The sequence below is a fragment of the Taudactylus pleione genome, unplaced genomic scaffold (assembly GCF_031769625.1).
Source record: "Taudactylus pleione unplaced genomic scaffold, aTauple2 ptg000506l, whole genome shotgun sequence".
NCBI classification, from domain to species: domain Eukaryota; kingdom Metazoa; phylum Chordata; class Amphibia; order Anura; family Myobatrachidae; genus Taudactylus; species Taudactylus pleione.
In genome coordinates, this window is record NW_028284908.1 from 1,242,072 (window position 1) to 1,260,080 (window position 18,009).

Genomic DNA, 18,009 nt, shown 5'->3' on the forward strand with positions numbered 1-18,009 from the left:
CTCCATGTGCCTCACTAACTCCCAGCTGCCCCGCTCCATGTGCCTCACTGACTCCCTGCACCATGTGCCTCACTGTCTCCATTCCATGTGCCCCTTCCCCCCGCCCCACTATAATCGCCAGTCACGAGCAGCCAGAGCCCTATACAGTAATCTATGGCATCTGGCTGTACCAGCACAGTGGGTGAGGGCACCTCAGGGTCACCCTGTCTTCTCTCACACACACCGCCCTTGCCCTACGGAGGGAGAGAAGAAAGGAAGGGGGACATCATCCCCTCACACCGAGCCTCCATCTTCCTTCCCCCTCTCTTTCCCAGGGGGAGGGGATCCCGCCACACACACGGCCCGGAGGGCGGGAGGGGGCGCAGGCACGTGACGCGGGGACACCAGCAGCAGCAGCTCTCGCGAGAGCCCCGTCCCCGCACAGCGCGGCTCACGCGAGATCTCTCGGGGCGGGGCGGTTGTCGCGAGATCTCCGGCCGGTGACGTCAGGCGGGGGCGGGGGGAGGTGGGTCTCGCAGTGAGGAGGAGTCTGTGCTGCTGCCGGCGCCATCTTCTCTCGCTCTCTCCTCGCTCTCACACACGCACACGGACATGGCCGACTACTCCACCGTACCTCCCCCCAGCGGGGGCTCCGCTGCCGGGGTCAACGACGCCTTCAAGGACGCCCTGCAGAGGGCGAGACAGGTGAGGAGGGGAAAGGGCAGCAGGGGCCGGGGAGGCCGCCACCCGCGTGGCCGGGGCCGCCTCCTCCCGCCTTACTTCCTCGCGCTCCGGATCTAGGCCGCGATGTGCGGATCCCCTCAGCCGACCCCGGTGCCTGCACCCACCGGCGGCTCTCTCTGCCAGACGCGGGGTATTCGGTACTAGGCCTTGTACTTATCCCCGGTGCTTTATTCCTATGCCGAGGTTCCTGCTATTTGGGGGTCCTCTTCTGTGTTGTATTCCTATACGGGGAACCCTGGTATTATGGGGGGGGGGGGGGGGGTGTCTGCCCCAGTGTTTTATTCCTATATGGGGGGGTCTGCCCCAGTGTTTTATTCCTATATGGGGGGGTCTGCCCCAGTGTTTTATTCCTATATGGGGGGGTCTGCCCCAGTGTTTTATTCCTATATGGGGGGGTCTGCCCCAGTGTTTTATTCCTATATGGGGGGGTCTGCCCCAGTGTTTTATTCCTATATGGGGGGGTCTGCCCCAGTGTTTTATTCCTATATGGGGGGGTCTGCCCCAGTGTTTTATTCCTATATGGGGGGGTCTGCCCCAGTGCTTTATTCCTATATGGGGGGGTCTGCCCCAGTGTTTTATTCCTATATGGGGGGGTCTGCCCCAGTGTTTTATTCCTATATGGGGGGGTCTGCCCCAGTGTTTTATTCCTATATGGGGGGGTCTGCCCCAGTGTTTTATTCCTATATGGGGGGGTCTGCCCCAGTGTTTTATTCCTATATGGGGGGGTCTGCCCCAGTGTTTTATTCCTATATGGGGGGGTCTGCCCCAGTGTTTTATTCCTATATGGGGGGGTCTGCCCCAGTGTTTTATTCCTATATGGGGGGGTCTGCCCCAGTGTTTTATTCCTATATGGGGGGGTCTGCCCCAGTGTTTTATTCCTATATGGGGGGGTCTGCCCCAGTGTTTTATTCCTATATGGGGGGGTCTGCCCCAGTGTTTTATTCCTATATGGGGGGGTCTGCCCCAGTGTTTTATTCCTATATGGGGGGGTCTGCCCCAGTGTTTTATTCCTATATGGGGGGGTCTGCCCCAGTGTTTTATTCCTATATGGGGGGGTCTGCCCCAGTGTTTTATTCCTATATGGGGGGGTCTGCCCCAGTGTTTTATTCCTATATGGGGGGGTCTGCCCCAGTGTTTTATTCCTATATGGGGGGGTCTGCCCCAGTGTTTTATTCCTATATGGGGAGCCCTGGTATTATGGGGGGGTCTGCCCCAGTGTTTTATTCCTATATGGGGGGGTCTGCCCCAGTGTTTTATTCCTATATGGGGAGCCCTGGTATATGGGGGGGGTCTGCCCCAGTGGTTTATTCCTATATGGGGAGCCCTGGTATATGGGGGGGGGTCTGCCCCAGTGGTTTATTCCTATATGGGGAGCCCTGGTATATGGGGGGGGGTCTGCCCCAGTGGTTTATTCCTATATGGGGAGCCCTGGTATTTGGGGGGCTTTGCCCCATTGTGGTGTTCCTATACAGGGATCCCTGCTTATTTGTGGTTGTACCCAGTGTTTTATACCTATGTAGGGGGAGGGTCATCCCCAGTCTTACTACTTATGCAGGGATCCCTGGTATTGGGTGGTATAGCTGGCATTGAGGGGCTCACTGATGACCCCCCCCCCCCCCCTGTTATACATACTGTGGTTCCTTGTTCTTACCAGTCCATGTATATTTTCCTCTTAACATTCCATAGTACATAGATCTCAGCCATTGTCACTGCAGTAACCCAGACCCTCAGAGTATATCTGATGCCTTATCACAGCTGCCCTGGTTGCATATACAACCAGGCCCTAGTTGTATATGCAACCAGGGCCTGGTGTATAGGGCAGGATGAGAGCAGGGAGCTGGGGGCCCACTATGTGACAGGGGGTAACGTCACTCTTGTGTCTCCCCAGATGGCACGTACCAGCGAGAGGTACACAATGCCCCCTGTAGAAGTGAGTCCTGTTTTACGTAGCACACACCTTTTACTATAAATGCCACGTTCTATGCATCCACATGTTCCATTAATGATCTGTGATACCAGAGGTCTAGAACGGTGCTCCCTTGTTGTTGTATGTAACGGGCTAGCCAGGGCTGCTGCTTGGTAATTGTGCTAGGCTGATGAATGTATGGGGAAGGATTAGTTTTGCCTCTCACTAATGTACAGCAATTCTGTCTCCATGTCATGTACTGTTAAGTTGCACGTTGTGGAAAAGGTTTGTTAGAGACTCTACTTATCAAACCATGTAAAGATGAAATGAGAGAGCTGATAATTTAGCGAACGTTCTGGGTATGTAGGGTCTAACAGGAGTGTCAGGGTTTAAAAATACTTTCTAAAACATTACTTTGGCTTTTCAAAAAGATCTCACAAGTGCCGTTCTATTACAGATTGCTGCAAAAATCGGAGGTGATGTGGGGCCGACCATCAATTCAAATGACTATGGCTTTGGTGGACAGAAGAGGCCACTTGATGATGGAGGTGTGTGTGGGTTTTTTTTTTTTCCTCCCCCTCTTAAGGTTGAACTTTTACATGTACATTACTATTATGCCCTATTAGGAGAAGGGACCATTGTACTCTGCATTAGGTACAGATTGCACAATGTATGCAGCAGGAAGTTGCTTTGGTCTCTAGTTCCTCATTATCATATGAGGAGACTTCCTGTTTGCTTAGTGCATTGTCCGTTTAATGGAGGTCGTGTTGTCTGCTTTGTAATCATAAGCTGCAATATTTAAAAAAAATATATATATAAATTAAGAAATATTTATAAATAGATGTATTTAGGCACATGCCATTTGAAGTATATAAAATAACATAGTATTTGCAGTTCCTGTCAGTTCTTGCCTGTAAGCCCTTGTATAATTTAGCATGGGGAATTTCTCGCACATTGGCCATTAAAAGGACTTTTAGTTTGTAATACTGATGTCTTCTACATTATTAAATATTTTCCTGATAGTTTGTGTTCATGGTGGAGAATAATTTATTATATTTTCTCAGTGGGCGGTTTTCAATTGTTTTAGCGCGTCTGATCTTTCGACTAAAGTGACGGGAGATTGCGGGGTGCTATATATACAATTGGTGTCCACCTTCCTTCGCTTTGATCGCGCGCGAAGTGGTTGGGTTTAACCGTGTAAAACTGCTACACTTGACCAAAGTACTGGGCGCCTGAACGGGGCACTTCTCGTGCATTGCAATTCGCAATCCCCAGGGGGTACTAGCTGCAATGTCGGCGTCGGCAGCTGATCGCGCCAGTCAGGAGCAACAATTGAATAGCTCCATCGGTCACGAAGGGGGGCTAAAACTATTGAATACCGCCAAATATCTTTCCAAAAGAGTAACAAGTAAACTGCTGAACTCTAGTAATTTCAGCTGAACAAGAGTCCCAACAGTTACAGCTGATTGATTTGGAAAAATAAGTTATTCACGTGGAGCTGAAAATTACATGTAACTAATACATTTGGGATGAGGTGGACACAGTCTGCCCACATTATCCTACTATTTAAAGGGAATTCCTGGGCAGATGCAGACTTTAGTGTCCCGTCAGTGCTAGAAATTCTCTGTGTAAGTGTTATTCTGTGGTCATAACTTTATCTGAAATGTCTTCAGGCCTAGTACGTTCCTCAAACCACTTACATAAGAGGACCAATAGTATTTACACCTGTAAGACCTGTATCTTAGGTTTAGTGGTCGTTAAGAGTTTACTTCAGATCTTTTGCATCTGCCAGCGGCACACCAAGTCAGTATACCAGAATATTGCTTTCTCAGCTATGCGCCCTTAAACATGCTGGGTCTGGTACCCGCTTGCCTTTGAATTCTGACTTACTGCAAAGTGCGTTAGTCTTTAGAATGTCTCTCGCCCACCCCGTGCCTTTTTCAGCAACCGTCCGTGCTGCTTTATTTTGTTAGCCGCTAAGATTTATCATTGCAAGCTGATGGACAACGCTGGGCGAAATGTGCTGCAGAGAAACAGAGCATGATAGTAGCAGAGCTCCCCTGGTAACTCCATGTTCTTAGGCTACAGATCCCAAGTGTCTGTGAACATTACTGTATAGGTGCTTCCTCTGATTATTGGGCTATAAAACTCCATTGCTTTTGCCCATCTGGTTTGCAGTGGTATATCTAGAACACCACCAAGGGGTGGTCTCGTAATGTGTATGTGACTGTGAATTATTGCTGAATGTTAAATAATTCTTGATGTTTTAGATCAACCAGAGGCAAAGAAAGTTGCTCCTACAAATGATTGTAAGTACTGTCATTAATCTGCATGTGATTAACATTCCTTTATGTACAACCTGGCATAGGATTAAACATTTGATGTAATGTAAACATTTGTTTTCTTTCTCAAAGCGTTCCCCCCTCCGATGCCCTCCATGCACCAGCAACAGAGGTGAGTAGTATGTCGCTAATCTCCTTTATATGCTGGCCTGTTAACATGTCATGTTATCCCTGATTGGACCATTTTTTTAATTTATCTTCCCTTTTATTTATGGAACTCGGGAACAAATCGTACAATTTCTATTGCAGGGCTGTCATTGGCTTCTATAAGTTTTCCCTTTCCCAGAATACAATGTACTTTTGTGTAAATGAGATGCCAAGTGTTGATCTGTATGGGTATTCAATACTTTTCTGGAAGCAGTTTCTATGTCAGAGTTCAATATTTTAATGCTCGAAAAGTCAGTAACAATATTAATGTTTTAACTCTCAGGGCTGTTGTCACTGAAGAGTACAAGGTTCCGGACGGAATGGTGGGATTCAGTAAGTATAACACAAGTTGCCTAAGTGCTGGTGTCTTTCAGTTTTATTTTGTCTATGGTGTTTTTTTTTAAACTGATTTTCTCGTTGTTTCTGGTTTAGTAATTGGCAGAGGCGGTGAACAGATATCGCGCATTCAACAAGAATCCGGATGCAAGATACAAATTGCGCCTGGTAATTTTGACTTCAAATTTATTTTTGAAATTGTGGTAACATAATTGGAAATCTTTCTTAATAGAAGTTTAATGGAAAAAGTGTTTATACCCCTCTTCCACTGCCACAATAACTTTGGTTATTGGCGCGTCTCAGCGCAGTGGAAAAGAGTCCATGAAAAATAACTAGGGTCGAATGACCCCAAGTATCCGACCCTGGTCTCTACCAGGGTTGGACACTGGAAATGGCGCAACCCAGGACATGCCTCAAACGAACAGATTGACTGACTGTCTTCAGTAACACTTGGAGATGAGATTATCTCCAAGTATCCACTGTAATGCCAGAAGACTCGGGTCTTGTGTGAACAGCTGGACCAGGGAAAACCTGGGCCGAGCAGCCAGTGTAAAAGAGGTAAAACCCGGCTCCGACCTGTGGTCAGTGTCCCAGAGTGGAAATGGGGTATTAGAAAAGTTTACGGTATCTTGCTCCTAATGTTTAGTTTATATACAACGGTTTCTAGTTGTCCAACAGCCAAAATTTGTTGTAATATTAAGACCCCTATTTATCATACTAAAATGCAGACATTCCAACAAAAGCTGCTGGAACGGTGAAACTTTGGCACTAATTTCATTCGATTCCATGGCAGATATTGGAATTATCTGCTGCGTTCCACCTGTTAAGCAACGCCATAGTAGTCCCTATAGCTGTCTATGGGGGACTGTGTAATAGCCCCATTTACCAAGCTCCTAAGGAGTTTGACCGTGTTGGCTAATGCAGACTTTAGTGATTGTTAACCCTCATTCCCAAATAGCTTTACAGGGGTATTCAATTAAAAGCGAAAATTTTGCAATCGCCTATAAATTATCGCCGATTACATCATTTTCGGCGATTTCAATTATTCCCGTATTCAATTTCAAAGACTTTTTGTAGGTTCGAAAAGTCTTTGAAAAAAAACGGGTAACTTTTCACCACTGGATAGGTGGCAAAAAAAGGGCAGAATTGGGGTTCAGGGGTGCAGGCTTAAAAAAATAGCCTGCACCCCTGGGATGTCATTTAAAAAAAACATAACTCAAAAGTGAAGAAAAAAAAATAGGGACACCCCAAAATAAGTAAAAATTGGGGTGGAAAAAAGTGTTTAAAAATAGGTTCAGGGCTATTCTGCAAGCATGCGGCATGTTTTCTACAATAATTAGCGTCGGGTGCAGTTTTGCAGAATTTAAAAAAAAATTACTTTAGGGACATAAAAATATGCTAGTACCCATTTTCATGTACCCCAAATTTGATGGGACCAATTAAAAAACCAAAAAAAAAAATAACCTGTGCTCTTCTACGTCACTACTTCAATGTCGGGGGGAAAAAACACCTGCCGCAGCTATTTAAAACCCCCGACTTTCATTTGCAGGCTAAAACGGGGGTACCCATAGTGATCCCCCATGTTTTGACAGCTTTATGGGGATCTTACAATTTATTCCAGGTAAATCTAGTCTTTTTTCGCCGATCCTATTTTGCCAGCTCCCGCTTTCGGAGTTTTATAAATGAATACGGGGATAAAGCGGGCGCACGTCCGATACTTTATCCCAGAAAATCATCGATGTGGAGTGAAAAGTCCAGCACTGACTTCTCGCTCCGAATTGAATACACCTGTTAGACTGGTTCCATCCCTCTCCATTAAACTACACTTGAAGTGGGCATTATCGCTAACGTTGTTCAGACATATCGCTGGAACACACTGCCCGGGCACCCGATATATTGGCCGATCAATTGATCTGCCAATATATCTGCCATTAGACCTTTTAAGTGTGAAAAGAAAACTAATTGCAAAATCCACAGAATACGGTTATATTTAGCTGGCTGTTGAGAGTTTGGAGGAGAAAATTACAGCAATTCTATACCTTGCGTTGTATGTGTCATTTCAGACAGTGGTGGCATGCCTGACAGGTCCTGTATGTTAACCGGCACTCCTGATTCAGTCCAGTAAGTGGAATCTTTGATATTCTTGTTTGTCGTTATTGTTTGTTGCGTATATAAATGTTGACATGGATTTATTTTATAGGGGTGCAAAGAGGCTTCTGGATCAGATTGTTGAAAAGGGAAGGCCCACCCCTGGGTACCATCACGGAGATGGCCCAGGAAATGCCATCCAGGAAATCATGATTCCAGCCAGTAAAGCTGGACTCGTCATTGGGAAAGGAGGCGAGACGATAAAACAACTCCAGGTATGGCCCATGGGCCTTTTGTCCGTTGAGGTTTTAAGCCAATCGCTTCATGCTGGGAGTTGTCATTCACCTTTTTCATTTCGCCTCAGGAACGCACAGGAGTTAAAATGGTGATGATTCAAGATGGACCCCAGAACACAGGATCAGACAAGCCATTAAGAATTACAGGGGATCCATACAAAGTGCAGGTAATAAATCAAACAAGTCTACAAAATGCTAAGCGCACAGCGCAGAAAGGGAGTGACTTTAGTGTTTTTCTTTACAGCAAGCAAAGGATATGGTATTAGAATTAATACGTGACCAAGGAGGTTTCAGAGAAGCCAGGAATGAGTATGGCTCAAGAATAGGCGGGAACGAAGGGATAGATGTAAGTATTCCGGCTGAATGCCCATTCCCCATTCCGCTGCTCCATGCCACGGATGTATCGCCCTTTTGCATGCTAACAAACTTTTACCCATTGCATTGAAGCATTTTCCAGTTGCAAAACACATTTGTTTATGATATAATGAACACCTACGTAGGCCAAAAAGTACAACAGACAGCCCTATCGAGAACCATTGCATTATGGAATCTTTGTTTTTAGGTCCCAATACCACGATTTGCAGTTGGAATTGTAATAGGAAGAAATGGAGAAATGATCAAGAAAATCCAGAATGATGCAGGTGTTAGGATACAGTTTAAACCAGGTGAGTATCTTTCCATTGCCCCTGGTGTTTACACCACAAGCTCTGGCCCTGATTCAGAGCCGGACGCTCTGACAGAGTGCTCGCTCTGAATCAGGACCGTCCCTCTTAGTTTTTAGAGCGGCCTCCTGGCCGCTCGTATAGCTGTGGGTGACCACCCACCGCTATAGCGAGCGGCCAAAAAGATGGTCGCGATGGTCAAGACCATCTCGACCATCGGGTTTGCAACGAGACCCTTGTGGTAGGGTCTCGTTGCCGCAGCCCTGGAGTGCTTTCGGCTCTCAGAGCCAAGAGCACTCCCACTGACTTCACTTGTGGTGATAGTGGGGCCGGCCCCAGACGGTAGGTAATGCCTCCGTCTGGGCAGCCACTCCCCTGGCACGCCCACCAAAGGAGGCGTGCTGTCACTCGCCAACGACAGCACGTCCCCTTTGTAGCGAGACCCGGAGCGACTGCTTGGCTGTCGCTATCCGGGTCTCGCGCATGCGTACTGGGCCAACATCGACCCGCTTGCGAGCAGGTCTGAATTAGGCCCTCTATCCTCAGGACCCCAACAGTGCATGATTTCCAGGTCTCACTGCAAGTGAAATTATTAGCTCCACCTGTGGATCTCTTAGTGTTAAGCTGGGTACACACGTAAAGATTTTCTGTCCAACAAGTTGATTGGTTGGAATGAATCTGGTAAGGTATGGGAGTAATTGATGATAAGCAATTTGCTCCTAAATGCCAGAAAACAGATGAAAATGGCGTCAGACAAGTTTGTTAAATGTTAGATCTAAACAATTCAAACAGTTTTTGTCCATTTTCCGGCGTTTGGGAGCAAATTGCTGATTGTCATTTGCTTTCATACGTTACCAGATTTTCATTCCAACCAATCAACTAGTTGGATGGTTGGACAAAATCTTTACGTGTGTATGCAGCATTAGTGAGTAATGAATACACCGGTGCACTTGCTGGGTGACCTGGAAAACTTGAACCATTTGAGGTCCTGAGGGCCGAGGTTTGAGAGCCACTGGTTTAGACTATTCCACAGTCTTTCTAACACTCTTTTCTGCTGCAGATGATGGCTCGACTCCAGAGAGAATAGCTCAGATTACCGGACCCCCAGACAGATGTCAGCACGCAGCCGAGATTATAACAGACCTGCTTCGCAGTGTACAGGTTTGCCTTTTTACTACCGATTTTTCTGTAGTGATGGCCACGGAGCACTGTAGAGCCTTAAAGGCAATGATTCAGTAAATTTAGTCTATATACCATCTCGGGAAAGGAGGCGCCTTTCACACTTGTAATGTCTGTTTTGGTAATCTGAATCTTTTGCTGTGAGTTGCAATGTAATTGCTGTTGAACTATTGAAACCATTATAGATGTTTATGGGTACATTTACTAAAGGTTGACTGGTTGATTTTAAAATCTATCAACATTGATTTTTTTTTTTTCTGGGATTAAAGCGCACATTTACTAATACTTAAACATTTTTTTTTTAACAAATTGTTAGTAAAATGTGATTTAGCCCCATTAATACACCACTGATTTTTTTTTTTTTTTATTAAAATGGACCTTAAGTAAATATGCCCCTTGGAGGCTGAAAGGAGCTCATGTGTTTTAGAAGCAAATTGTTCAGAGTACATTAAAGTATGAGACATTGTTTTCCGTTAAATCTTTCTGTAAGAGCAAAATCCCCCTTCAATAGTGTATATACAATGTACAATTCTCCTCCTACTTTCTTCCCTGCAGTCTGGAAATGGGGGTGGGCCCGGCCCAGGTGGAAGGGGCAGGGGAAGAGGACAAGGCAACTGGAACATGGGCCCTCCAGGCGGATTGCAGGAGTTTAACTTTGTTGTCCCCACTGTAAAAACTGGGCTCATAATTGGAAAAGGTAATTATTCTGTCTGTATTTGGCTCGTCCTTGTTCTAGGTTTAGCAGGCCCAGCGTTGTGAATATTAAACCATTTTGCGGTCAATTGGCTTTAGGCATCAATTAGTCTGTTTTTATATTTACACCTAATACATCTGCTATAAACTGTCAATCTACATATTACGGTAGTTTTTCTTTTAACTATACTCAAAATCTGTTACATTTTAAAATTTTCCCCTGGCATCCTCATAATTTGATTAGTTATAATTTATAACTATTCATAAACTTTTATTTTGGTATCTGCAAAGAGCCTACAGGCCAATCTAGTGTTTTTTGTTTTTTTTTGTTTTTTTGTATTGGACTTTATAAATCTTAATACCTGTATACTTTAATACTTGTATGTATATCTCGTACTTTCATTTTTTTCTATAAGTCTTGATCACAACAACTGGGAGACTATTTTATCTAAAAGGGCATCTGGCTCCTGTCTGAGGTGGCTGCCGTTCAGGAGGCATTAATCCCTGGCCCGAGTTTTATAGTTTAGATGTGAATGTTGGCAAATCCACAAGTCATTGCAGCGGATTAGCCACAGACATTTGAAAGTAACCCCCAGACTGGGCATCCTAGAGAATTATAGGGAGGAGGGTGCTTTGTTCTTGCATGGGTGACATTCTACTGCTTACCAAGTAGTGTGGATTGGTTGAGGAGTTTTCCATCAGATAACTTATTGTCCTTTTCTCATGTCGCGCATCAAACATATTGTGCTTTATTGCTCCAGGGGGTGAAACGATTAAACACATAAGTCAGCAGTCTGGAGCCAGAATCGAGCTTCAGAGAAACCCTCCACCAAATTCAGACCCAAACATGAAGCTCTTCACTGTACGTGGATCTCCACAGCAGATAGACTTTGCAAGGCAACTTATTGAAGAGAAGATAGGGGTAAGTACAGCAAGTGCTGGGTGGCAGTGATTTTTCTCACCTGTTCTGATTTGCTTACAAATGTTCTAATCCGCATAGTGCAAGGTCTTGAAGATTAGAGTTGTGTGATCTAAATACACTTTGTAAATGTTTTTTGTTTTCTTCACAGGGTCCAGTAAATCCGTTAGGTCCTCCAGTTCCTCACGGACCTCCTGGTGGTGTCCCTGGCCCCCATGGACCTCCTGGACCCCCTGGCCCTGGTGCTCCTATGGGACCCTACAACCCCCCACCTTATAACCCGGGTCCTCCAGGACCAGCCCCTCAGTAAGTATCATACAACTTATTTGGTTGGGGATATAGATCAGGCTTGGATGACTTTATTCAAAAGTTTGGGAGCTGGCTATTTTTGTATAAACTTGCCCACTGCCTCGCCTAGAGCTGCGCACAGTAACGTATGGCTGCATTATGCTTCAAATATCGGCTTGTTAATTTTATCTTCTAATCGGCCCTATGGAACAAACAAAAGTAATCGACTTTCAGAATTTACAAAGGAAACCCCTTCTCATGTCTGCGAATTAGCATAGGCTACTTGGTGGTTAATGGTGATAATCTGCACTTTGCCAGTACTGCTACCGGACCGCTGCTCTAGTTGCGGCCATGTAACGGGAGTTTTCTATACAAGCTGCTTGCTGTAGTCGTGCTCATTACTGGGAAACATTACAGTAACCTACACACATAACCTTCAGCAGGCGCTCCGAAGGAGCCAAATGTCGTGCAAGGGAAACTTGATCTAGTTGTCAGGGTGCATTTATATTCAGATTTGTTTGACACTGTGCTGTAGGATGTTTTTTCTCTATTGAATGAGTTTTATCCAGCATAGGTTTAATCGCCCATGTCTGTGTAACAAACTTATGTATTTATTTTTATTTTTAAGTGGTCCTCCTGCACCATATGCCCCACAGGGCTGGGGAAATACATACCCACACTGGCAACAGCAAGCTCAGCCAGACCCAAGTAAGTGTGCTTCTTTACTATTTACTCTGATAGCTAGATATCCACTTGTCACAGCTATTGAACCATACAAAACACCATTTGTATATATGATGATATATGAACATGTTGGGTGTATTTTTATTTAAGTTGGTATATATAATATATGAACATGTTGGGTGTATTTTTATTTAAGTAGTTACAGATCTTGGTTTAGATGTATTTTTTATTTTGCCTCATTTTGAGAGGCTTTGCAGAAAATGAATTGGTAACCCCAGTGCATGCGCTTCATTACAATAGCAGTTTTTGAATGCTCATGACAAGTTTTTGTTTTTTTTTTCCTTTTGATGTTGCCGCACCGATCATAACGCTTCATTTGGTGGATCTCGGCAGCCATTGACATGTATCTGAATCTGCTTCTGTGCCATACATTAATGGGCATGACCTTTAGAAAACCAGTTTATTAGCGCTTCATTTCAATGCTAGGGGAGTGCTACCATGTACTGAGGTCTTGACGTCTGTAGACAATGCCAAGGCCTTGTTATAGACCAGTTTGTATTTTGGGGTTGACGTGCGACTCTACAGCAAGTCCGCCACAACCCTTTGTTACCCGAGCCTGTTGGTGGAGGGTGATGGAATTTGATACATACAGTAGGAGTTCCAGCAAGGTAGTTCTCCAGCTTACAGACTAAAATGCTAAAAACCCAGGTGCTGACGCCTACACCATTTATTATAGACTGGGATAGGAGGCAATATCTGATTTCTAAAGCGGGGGCCTGTACTTGGCAGCTGTTCACAAACCAATCAATATTACTATTCGATTTTAAAGGGGGGGGGGGGTTGGGTTCGGTATGCTACTAAGTTTATGTAGATTTGTTATTCTACAATACACTATAAGAGTGATGTTTAATTTCATAGGTAAAGCAGGAACAGACCCCAATTCTGCAGCGTGGGCAGCTTATTATGCTCATTATTACCAACAGCAAGCACCCCAGCCACCCGCAGCTCCTTCTGCTGGACCAAGTACAACCCAAACTAATGGACAAGGTAGCAAACTCCTTTTCATTAAAAAGGAAAGCCTTTTACTGGTGGACAGCAATGGGACACAATGTGCGGCACTTCTGGGCTCCTCCATCGTTGCCACGTTTGTGTGCGCGTGGTGTGGATGGGGTGGCCGCAGAAATAACTCACACGCACACTTCTGGTGTTAGGCATCCTAAGGATTGCCCCTTCTAGGTGGCATGTTGGAGTTCTCTGCATACCTTACATGCTTTGCATGCATACATGTGAAGTCCCTTAATCGGTTCATGTTTTCCTTCATAGATTGTGTATCCTTTATGCTGTAATGAAATATAAATTCTACACCCTAATATCAATTTCATGTTTTATATATAGTTGAGCAGCCAGCTGCACCTCAAGCTGGGCAAGTGGACTATACAAAAGCCTGGGAAGAGTATTACAAAAAAATGGGTATGTAACCAATGTCTTTTTTTTTTTTTTTTTTTCTCCATTGTTACCAATCTATAATTATATTAAAGGCGTTCACTGACCATTGGCTGTATCTGAATTACACCAATGTTTCCAGTGTCGTCGTCTTCGTATTTTATTTATTGCACATCGGGCCTGTGGGTGATTTTTTTTTATTGGCTCCCCTGGGGATGTATAGCTTTTTGTTCAGATGGTGGTAACTTTGCATTCTGCATACCACTGCAGCTGGCCTGCAACACTCCAGACTGCAGAATAGCCAGCGGTGTGTAATTAAAGCTTTATATTTTTCTTGTTACATAGGCCAGCAAGCACCACCTCAAGACTATTCAAAAGCATGGGAAGAGTACTACAAAAAACAAGGCAAGTCTGTTTAATAACTGGAGTTTCTGACATCTGGGGAGATGGGGACGTTTATTTTTGTACTGTGTTGTAACCGAATTGGTGAAAACTGGCTTTGACTGTACAGATGTGTCCATACACCTAACCCCAAATCTCGCAACAGACTTTGACTTGGTCGCACCACAACACTAATCCTAAGTACCTCGTACACTAAGTGCACAGCCTGGGCATTGCACCATATGGTGCACAAGGGATAGCTGTACGAGGCCACAGCTTTGGTTTTCTAACCATTCCAGTGCTAGCTTATAGAAGTGCAATCTGATTCTTTTATCATTTCAAATAGATTTAATCTGTAAATTTATTTAATTTTTGTTCATATTACATAGTAAAAGGGTTTCTATTTAAAGACCAACTCCACTATTTGCAGAACCTGGCATATCTATACCAATGTTGCATTGGTTCTCCTTATTCTGTAATGCCTGTAACATCCGTAGATAGAATGGGAATTAAAATTCACTCCCCACACCATAATCGTGCTAACGGAAGGTACCAGCTGTGTACGTAGGGTACTGATGAACGGTCATTTATTAAACTGGCTCAATCTATGCCACTAGATGGTGCTGAGTTTTCTGTCGGAAGTGGCGTCTATTATAAGTTCAATGTATTCCTAACTAGCTCTATACCCATTAGACACACACATATTCTGGCTTCGTGCAATTTGCAAGAGATTTCTGGTCTACCCGTCTGAATTATTATTTTTTTTTTGTAGGGCAAACTGTTCCAACTCCAGGTGCAGCTCCACCTGCTGGGCAAGCAGATTACAGCGCTGCCTGGGCAGAGTACTACAGACAGCAAGCGGCATATTATGCCCAGACAAGTCCGCAAGGAATGCCACAACACCCACCCGCACCCCAGGTAGGAAGTTGAATACCTAATTTTTTTTTTTTTTTTTTTCTCTGTATTTGCATTTATTTTTTGAGGGGGGGGGGGAACGACTCTTATTTACCCTTGCAACTGCGTTCCTGTGCAACACGCTGTTTCTGTGTGATCACAACGTTTTCCCCTTTTCAGGGCTAATGAGAACATACAGGAAGCAGCCACCATTTGTTAACCCATCTCTCCTTAGGGGCTCTCCTGAGTTGGCTTCCTATGAAAGGAAATTCTAGTTTAACACTTTGTGTATCTTTTATGTATTTCCTCTGCACAGGGCCAATAATGCGAAGTGGACAGTACAGTATTTGCTTCATTGTGTTGGGGAAAACCTTTGTTAAATGTTTGGATGCAGACGCCTTGATGAAGATCTTAATTTTGTTTTTGTTTGGTTTAAAAAAAAAATGTTTTGAAAAATGTACATAAACGATCACTACTGACTGATGGTAGGAGGCTATATTTCTGTGTAGAAATGAAAACTTGGTTTGTTTTTAGTATATTTAGTGTAGATGTACACATTCCAGCAAATGTATTTGCAACTATTATGTGGTCAATGCTTTTGTGATACAAATGTACTTTTTTCAATGTATACTTTATCACTTTTAAAATGCCTGTTTTGTGCTTTACAATAAATAATATGAAACCTCCTGTGTCGGTAAGTTGGATATGTGAGTATTTAAATGAGAAAATACTTGTGTTTTTTTTGTTTTTAAAATGACTGCTTCAAAGCAAGGTACATAGCAGAAGTCTGTAGGCTTTTATAACTTGGATATTGCTGGTTTTTTTTGTTTTCTCTACAAAATCATTATTTTCTTAGATAAATGTGAATGTTACTTTAAGGCCTGTTGACAGCCTGTCACCTTGCTGTTTCTTGCATGTATATAACGTTCTTGCAGACAAGTACCACTGCGTTTAACCTGACCACTATTCAGACCTGTATAGCAATTTCTCCATGCCAGTTTGTTTCCTGTTTTTTTGTTTTTTCATAAATTGACTTCTTTACTGACCGTTTGTGTGCTGTTTATTTTTATTTCATTTTTTTTCCAATATAATGTAGTTCTAGGAAGATTTGGCACTTCCCTTTCCCCCGATTCAATGTTAAATGAACGTCATGCACTGACTAACATCAAATACCTTTTTGCCTTCCAGTCTATCGGTCCCTTCTCAATTATCTATGTAGTATGTTTGTGGGCCTATCGGATTAGGCAACCAATGAAAATACTTTAAACGGAAAGTTTGGGCATCTTAACGGCAACTGTGCCCGATGATAGTTGTCAAGGGATGACATAGATGGAGGGTAAAATGTATCCTGTTCCAATCATTTAATTTGAGATTAGTGTCAAGTGTGTTTAATTTGTCCTTATGAGTAATACAATGCTTAATATGCATACACCTGCCAGATCACTGCTGCTTTTCTGTTTAATATTGGTCCTTTACCAGTTGTCTGATATAGACTTAATATATAGGAATAACCTCTATAGTAATGAGAATGAAGCTGTGTATCATCCTTCCCTTTATGTATTGTAAGTATCTGAGATCATTGAATGCTCCGTAATGACTTGCTGTACAGACCTGTTATACTGCTTTATAGTATGTAGCCCTTCTGTCTGTTAGGTAAGTATTTGCATATAGGTCCAGTTTGCAGGAAGTAATTACTTTTTATTCAGATCATAATTGTATCTCAAAACTAATGTATACATTGTTTCACTGTATGGCAGAGCTTAGTGACAGTGATTTCTACAAGGTCACTGCTCCTGATTGTCTTTGTATAATCTACGTATAGCTGATTTTTGAAAGCCTTGCACGTAAATAGCCGTAAAGGAATCTCATTTGGTCTTTGCAGCCAGAGTTTTTGTTTCCACATTACATGTCCTTGACCTCTCCACTGCCTATTTATGACGTAGGTGGGGGGATTGCATGACATTTTGTCTTGATACATTCATATTGCTTTAAAATTCAGCTGACCTTTTTGACCGTTACAACTGGAGGCTGTTGATTTAATTCATTTCAGGTCTAAAATATCTATATAGTTGGAAAGAGTGAAATATTAATGCCTCAGTGCCTTCCCCGATCTTCCACCTTAGGTTCTGCTGCAAAATGTCAGGTAAGCACAACCTAAGGAAGTTTACCTAATATCAATGATGTCCCTTTAAGGTTTGTGCTTATGTAAAAGAAAAAAACCTGCTCCACCAAATGTCTTTGGACTGCATATTATGCTGTTTATTAGGGAGGTGTGATTTTAAAAGGTTTTCTTTATTTTATGTTGTGTTTTTTTTTTTGTCTGCATTGTTTGACTGTCTCAAGTAGTCTTTTTGTAGATGAAAAGGACTTGAAATGTCAGTGTTTTCCCTGCCAAAGTTCTCGATCTTTTTAACCATACAACGGCGGATCTATTCTATGTCATGATTTTCTATGCGAATTGCTGACTGTATATCAATGAGCACAGTATGATCTTGTTGTCGTGTTTTTTTTTTTAAGATCATTTTTTTTTCACTTACATTTTTGCTAAAACAGAATGTACTGATTCTATCGCTAAAGTCCTGCTTATTCTGTACATTTTTTTTTAAAAAAAAGTTTCAAAATCCTGCCTTCATTTTCACACACAGTGCTGAAGATGCTGCACATGGTAGCTCTTATAATCAGGTCCTGAGGTAGCCCCCACCCCTAAGGAGGAATCCTTTCTGTGTATGCCATTGGTGAGCCGATGAGCATGGACCTAGAAGGGCTGATGTAGAAGGTAAAACTATAACAATGCATAATAGTGCAGACTGTCTCTCTCATCACTATTGATGCTCTTTTTATTTATTAAATGATCTATTGCCCTTAAATATTACTGTCATACAGTAGTGTTCATACCGCTGCCATTTATGTTCCTAGTGTCATTGATCTATACCTAATACGAGCCTGATCTTCATGTGACGTGTTGTATTTTGTTGAAATTGGATGTAGGACTGTAACTTTTCCTTCTGTAGGGCACCTTCACTTGTTT

General features: G+C 43.3%; 1 protein-coding gene across 3 annotated transcripts; it reads left to right on the plus strand.

Moving 5' to 3' along the window:
* The first annotated feature begins 503 nt into the window (after window positions 1-503).
* FUBP1 (far upstream element binding protein 1) lies at window positions 504-16,027 on the plus strand. Of its 3 annotated transcripts, XM_088450077.1 has the most exons (21): window positions 504-684; window positions 3,087-3,177; window positions 4,900-4,938; window positions 5,044-5,083; window positions 5,402-5,451; window positions 5,551-5,622; window positions 7,518-7,575; window positions 7,655-7,817; window positions 7,907-8,005; window positions 8,083-8,184; window positions 8,401-8,503; window positions 9,561-9,661; window positions 10,235-10,376; window positions 11,134-11,294; window positions 11,443-11,597; window positions 12,208-12,287; window positions 13,182-13,310; window positions 13,659-13,733; window positions 14,052-14,111; window positions 14,860-15,005; window positions 15,298-16,027. In XM_088450077.1, exons 1-21 carry the CDS (start codon window positions 592-594, stop codon window positions 15,304-15,306), a joined length of 1,968 nt encoding a protein of 655 aa, XP_088306203.1. In that variant the 5' UTR covers window positions 504-591; the 3' UTR covers window positions 15,307-16,027. The 3 variants fall into 3 exon arrangements, with proteins under 3 accessions (XP_088306203.1, XP_088306202.1, XP_088306204.1); XM_088450076.1 differs by lacking the exon at window positions 15,298-16,027 and having other exon boundaries at window positions 14,860-15,017; XM_088450078.1 differs by lacking the exon at window positions 13,182-13,310 and having other exon boundaries at window positions 505-684.
* Window positions 16,028-18,009: the final 1,982 nt, after the last annotated feature.

Excerpts from the sequence above, each read along its gene's own strand:
- FUBP1 (XM_088450076.1), top strand. The coding sequence starts at position 592 with ATGGCCGACTACTCCACCGTACCTCCCCCCAGCGGGGGCTCCGCTGCC. Across the intron at positions 5,452-5,550 it reads GGACGGAATGGTGGGATTCA|TAATTGGCAGAGGCGGTGAA; the intron begins GTAAGTATAACA and ends TTTCTGGTTTAG. Across the intron at positions 12,288-13,181 it reads GCAAGCTCAGCCAGACCCAA|GTAAAGCAGGAACAGACCCC; the intron begins GTAAGTGTGCTT and ends TTAATTTCATAG.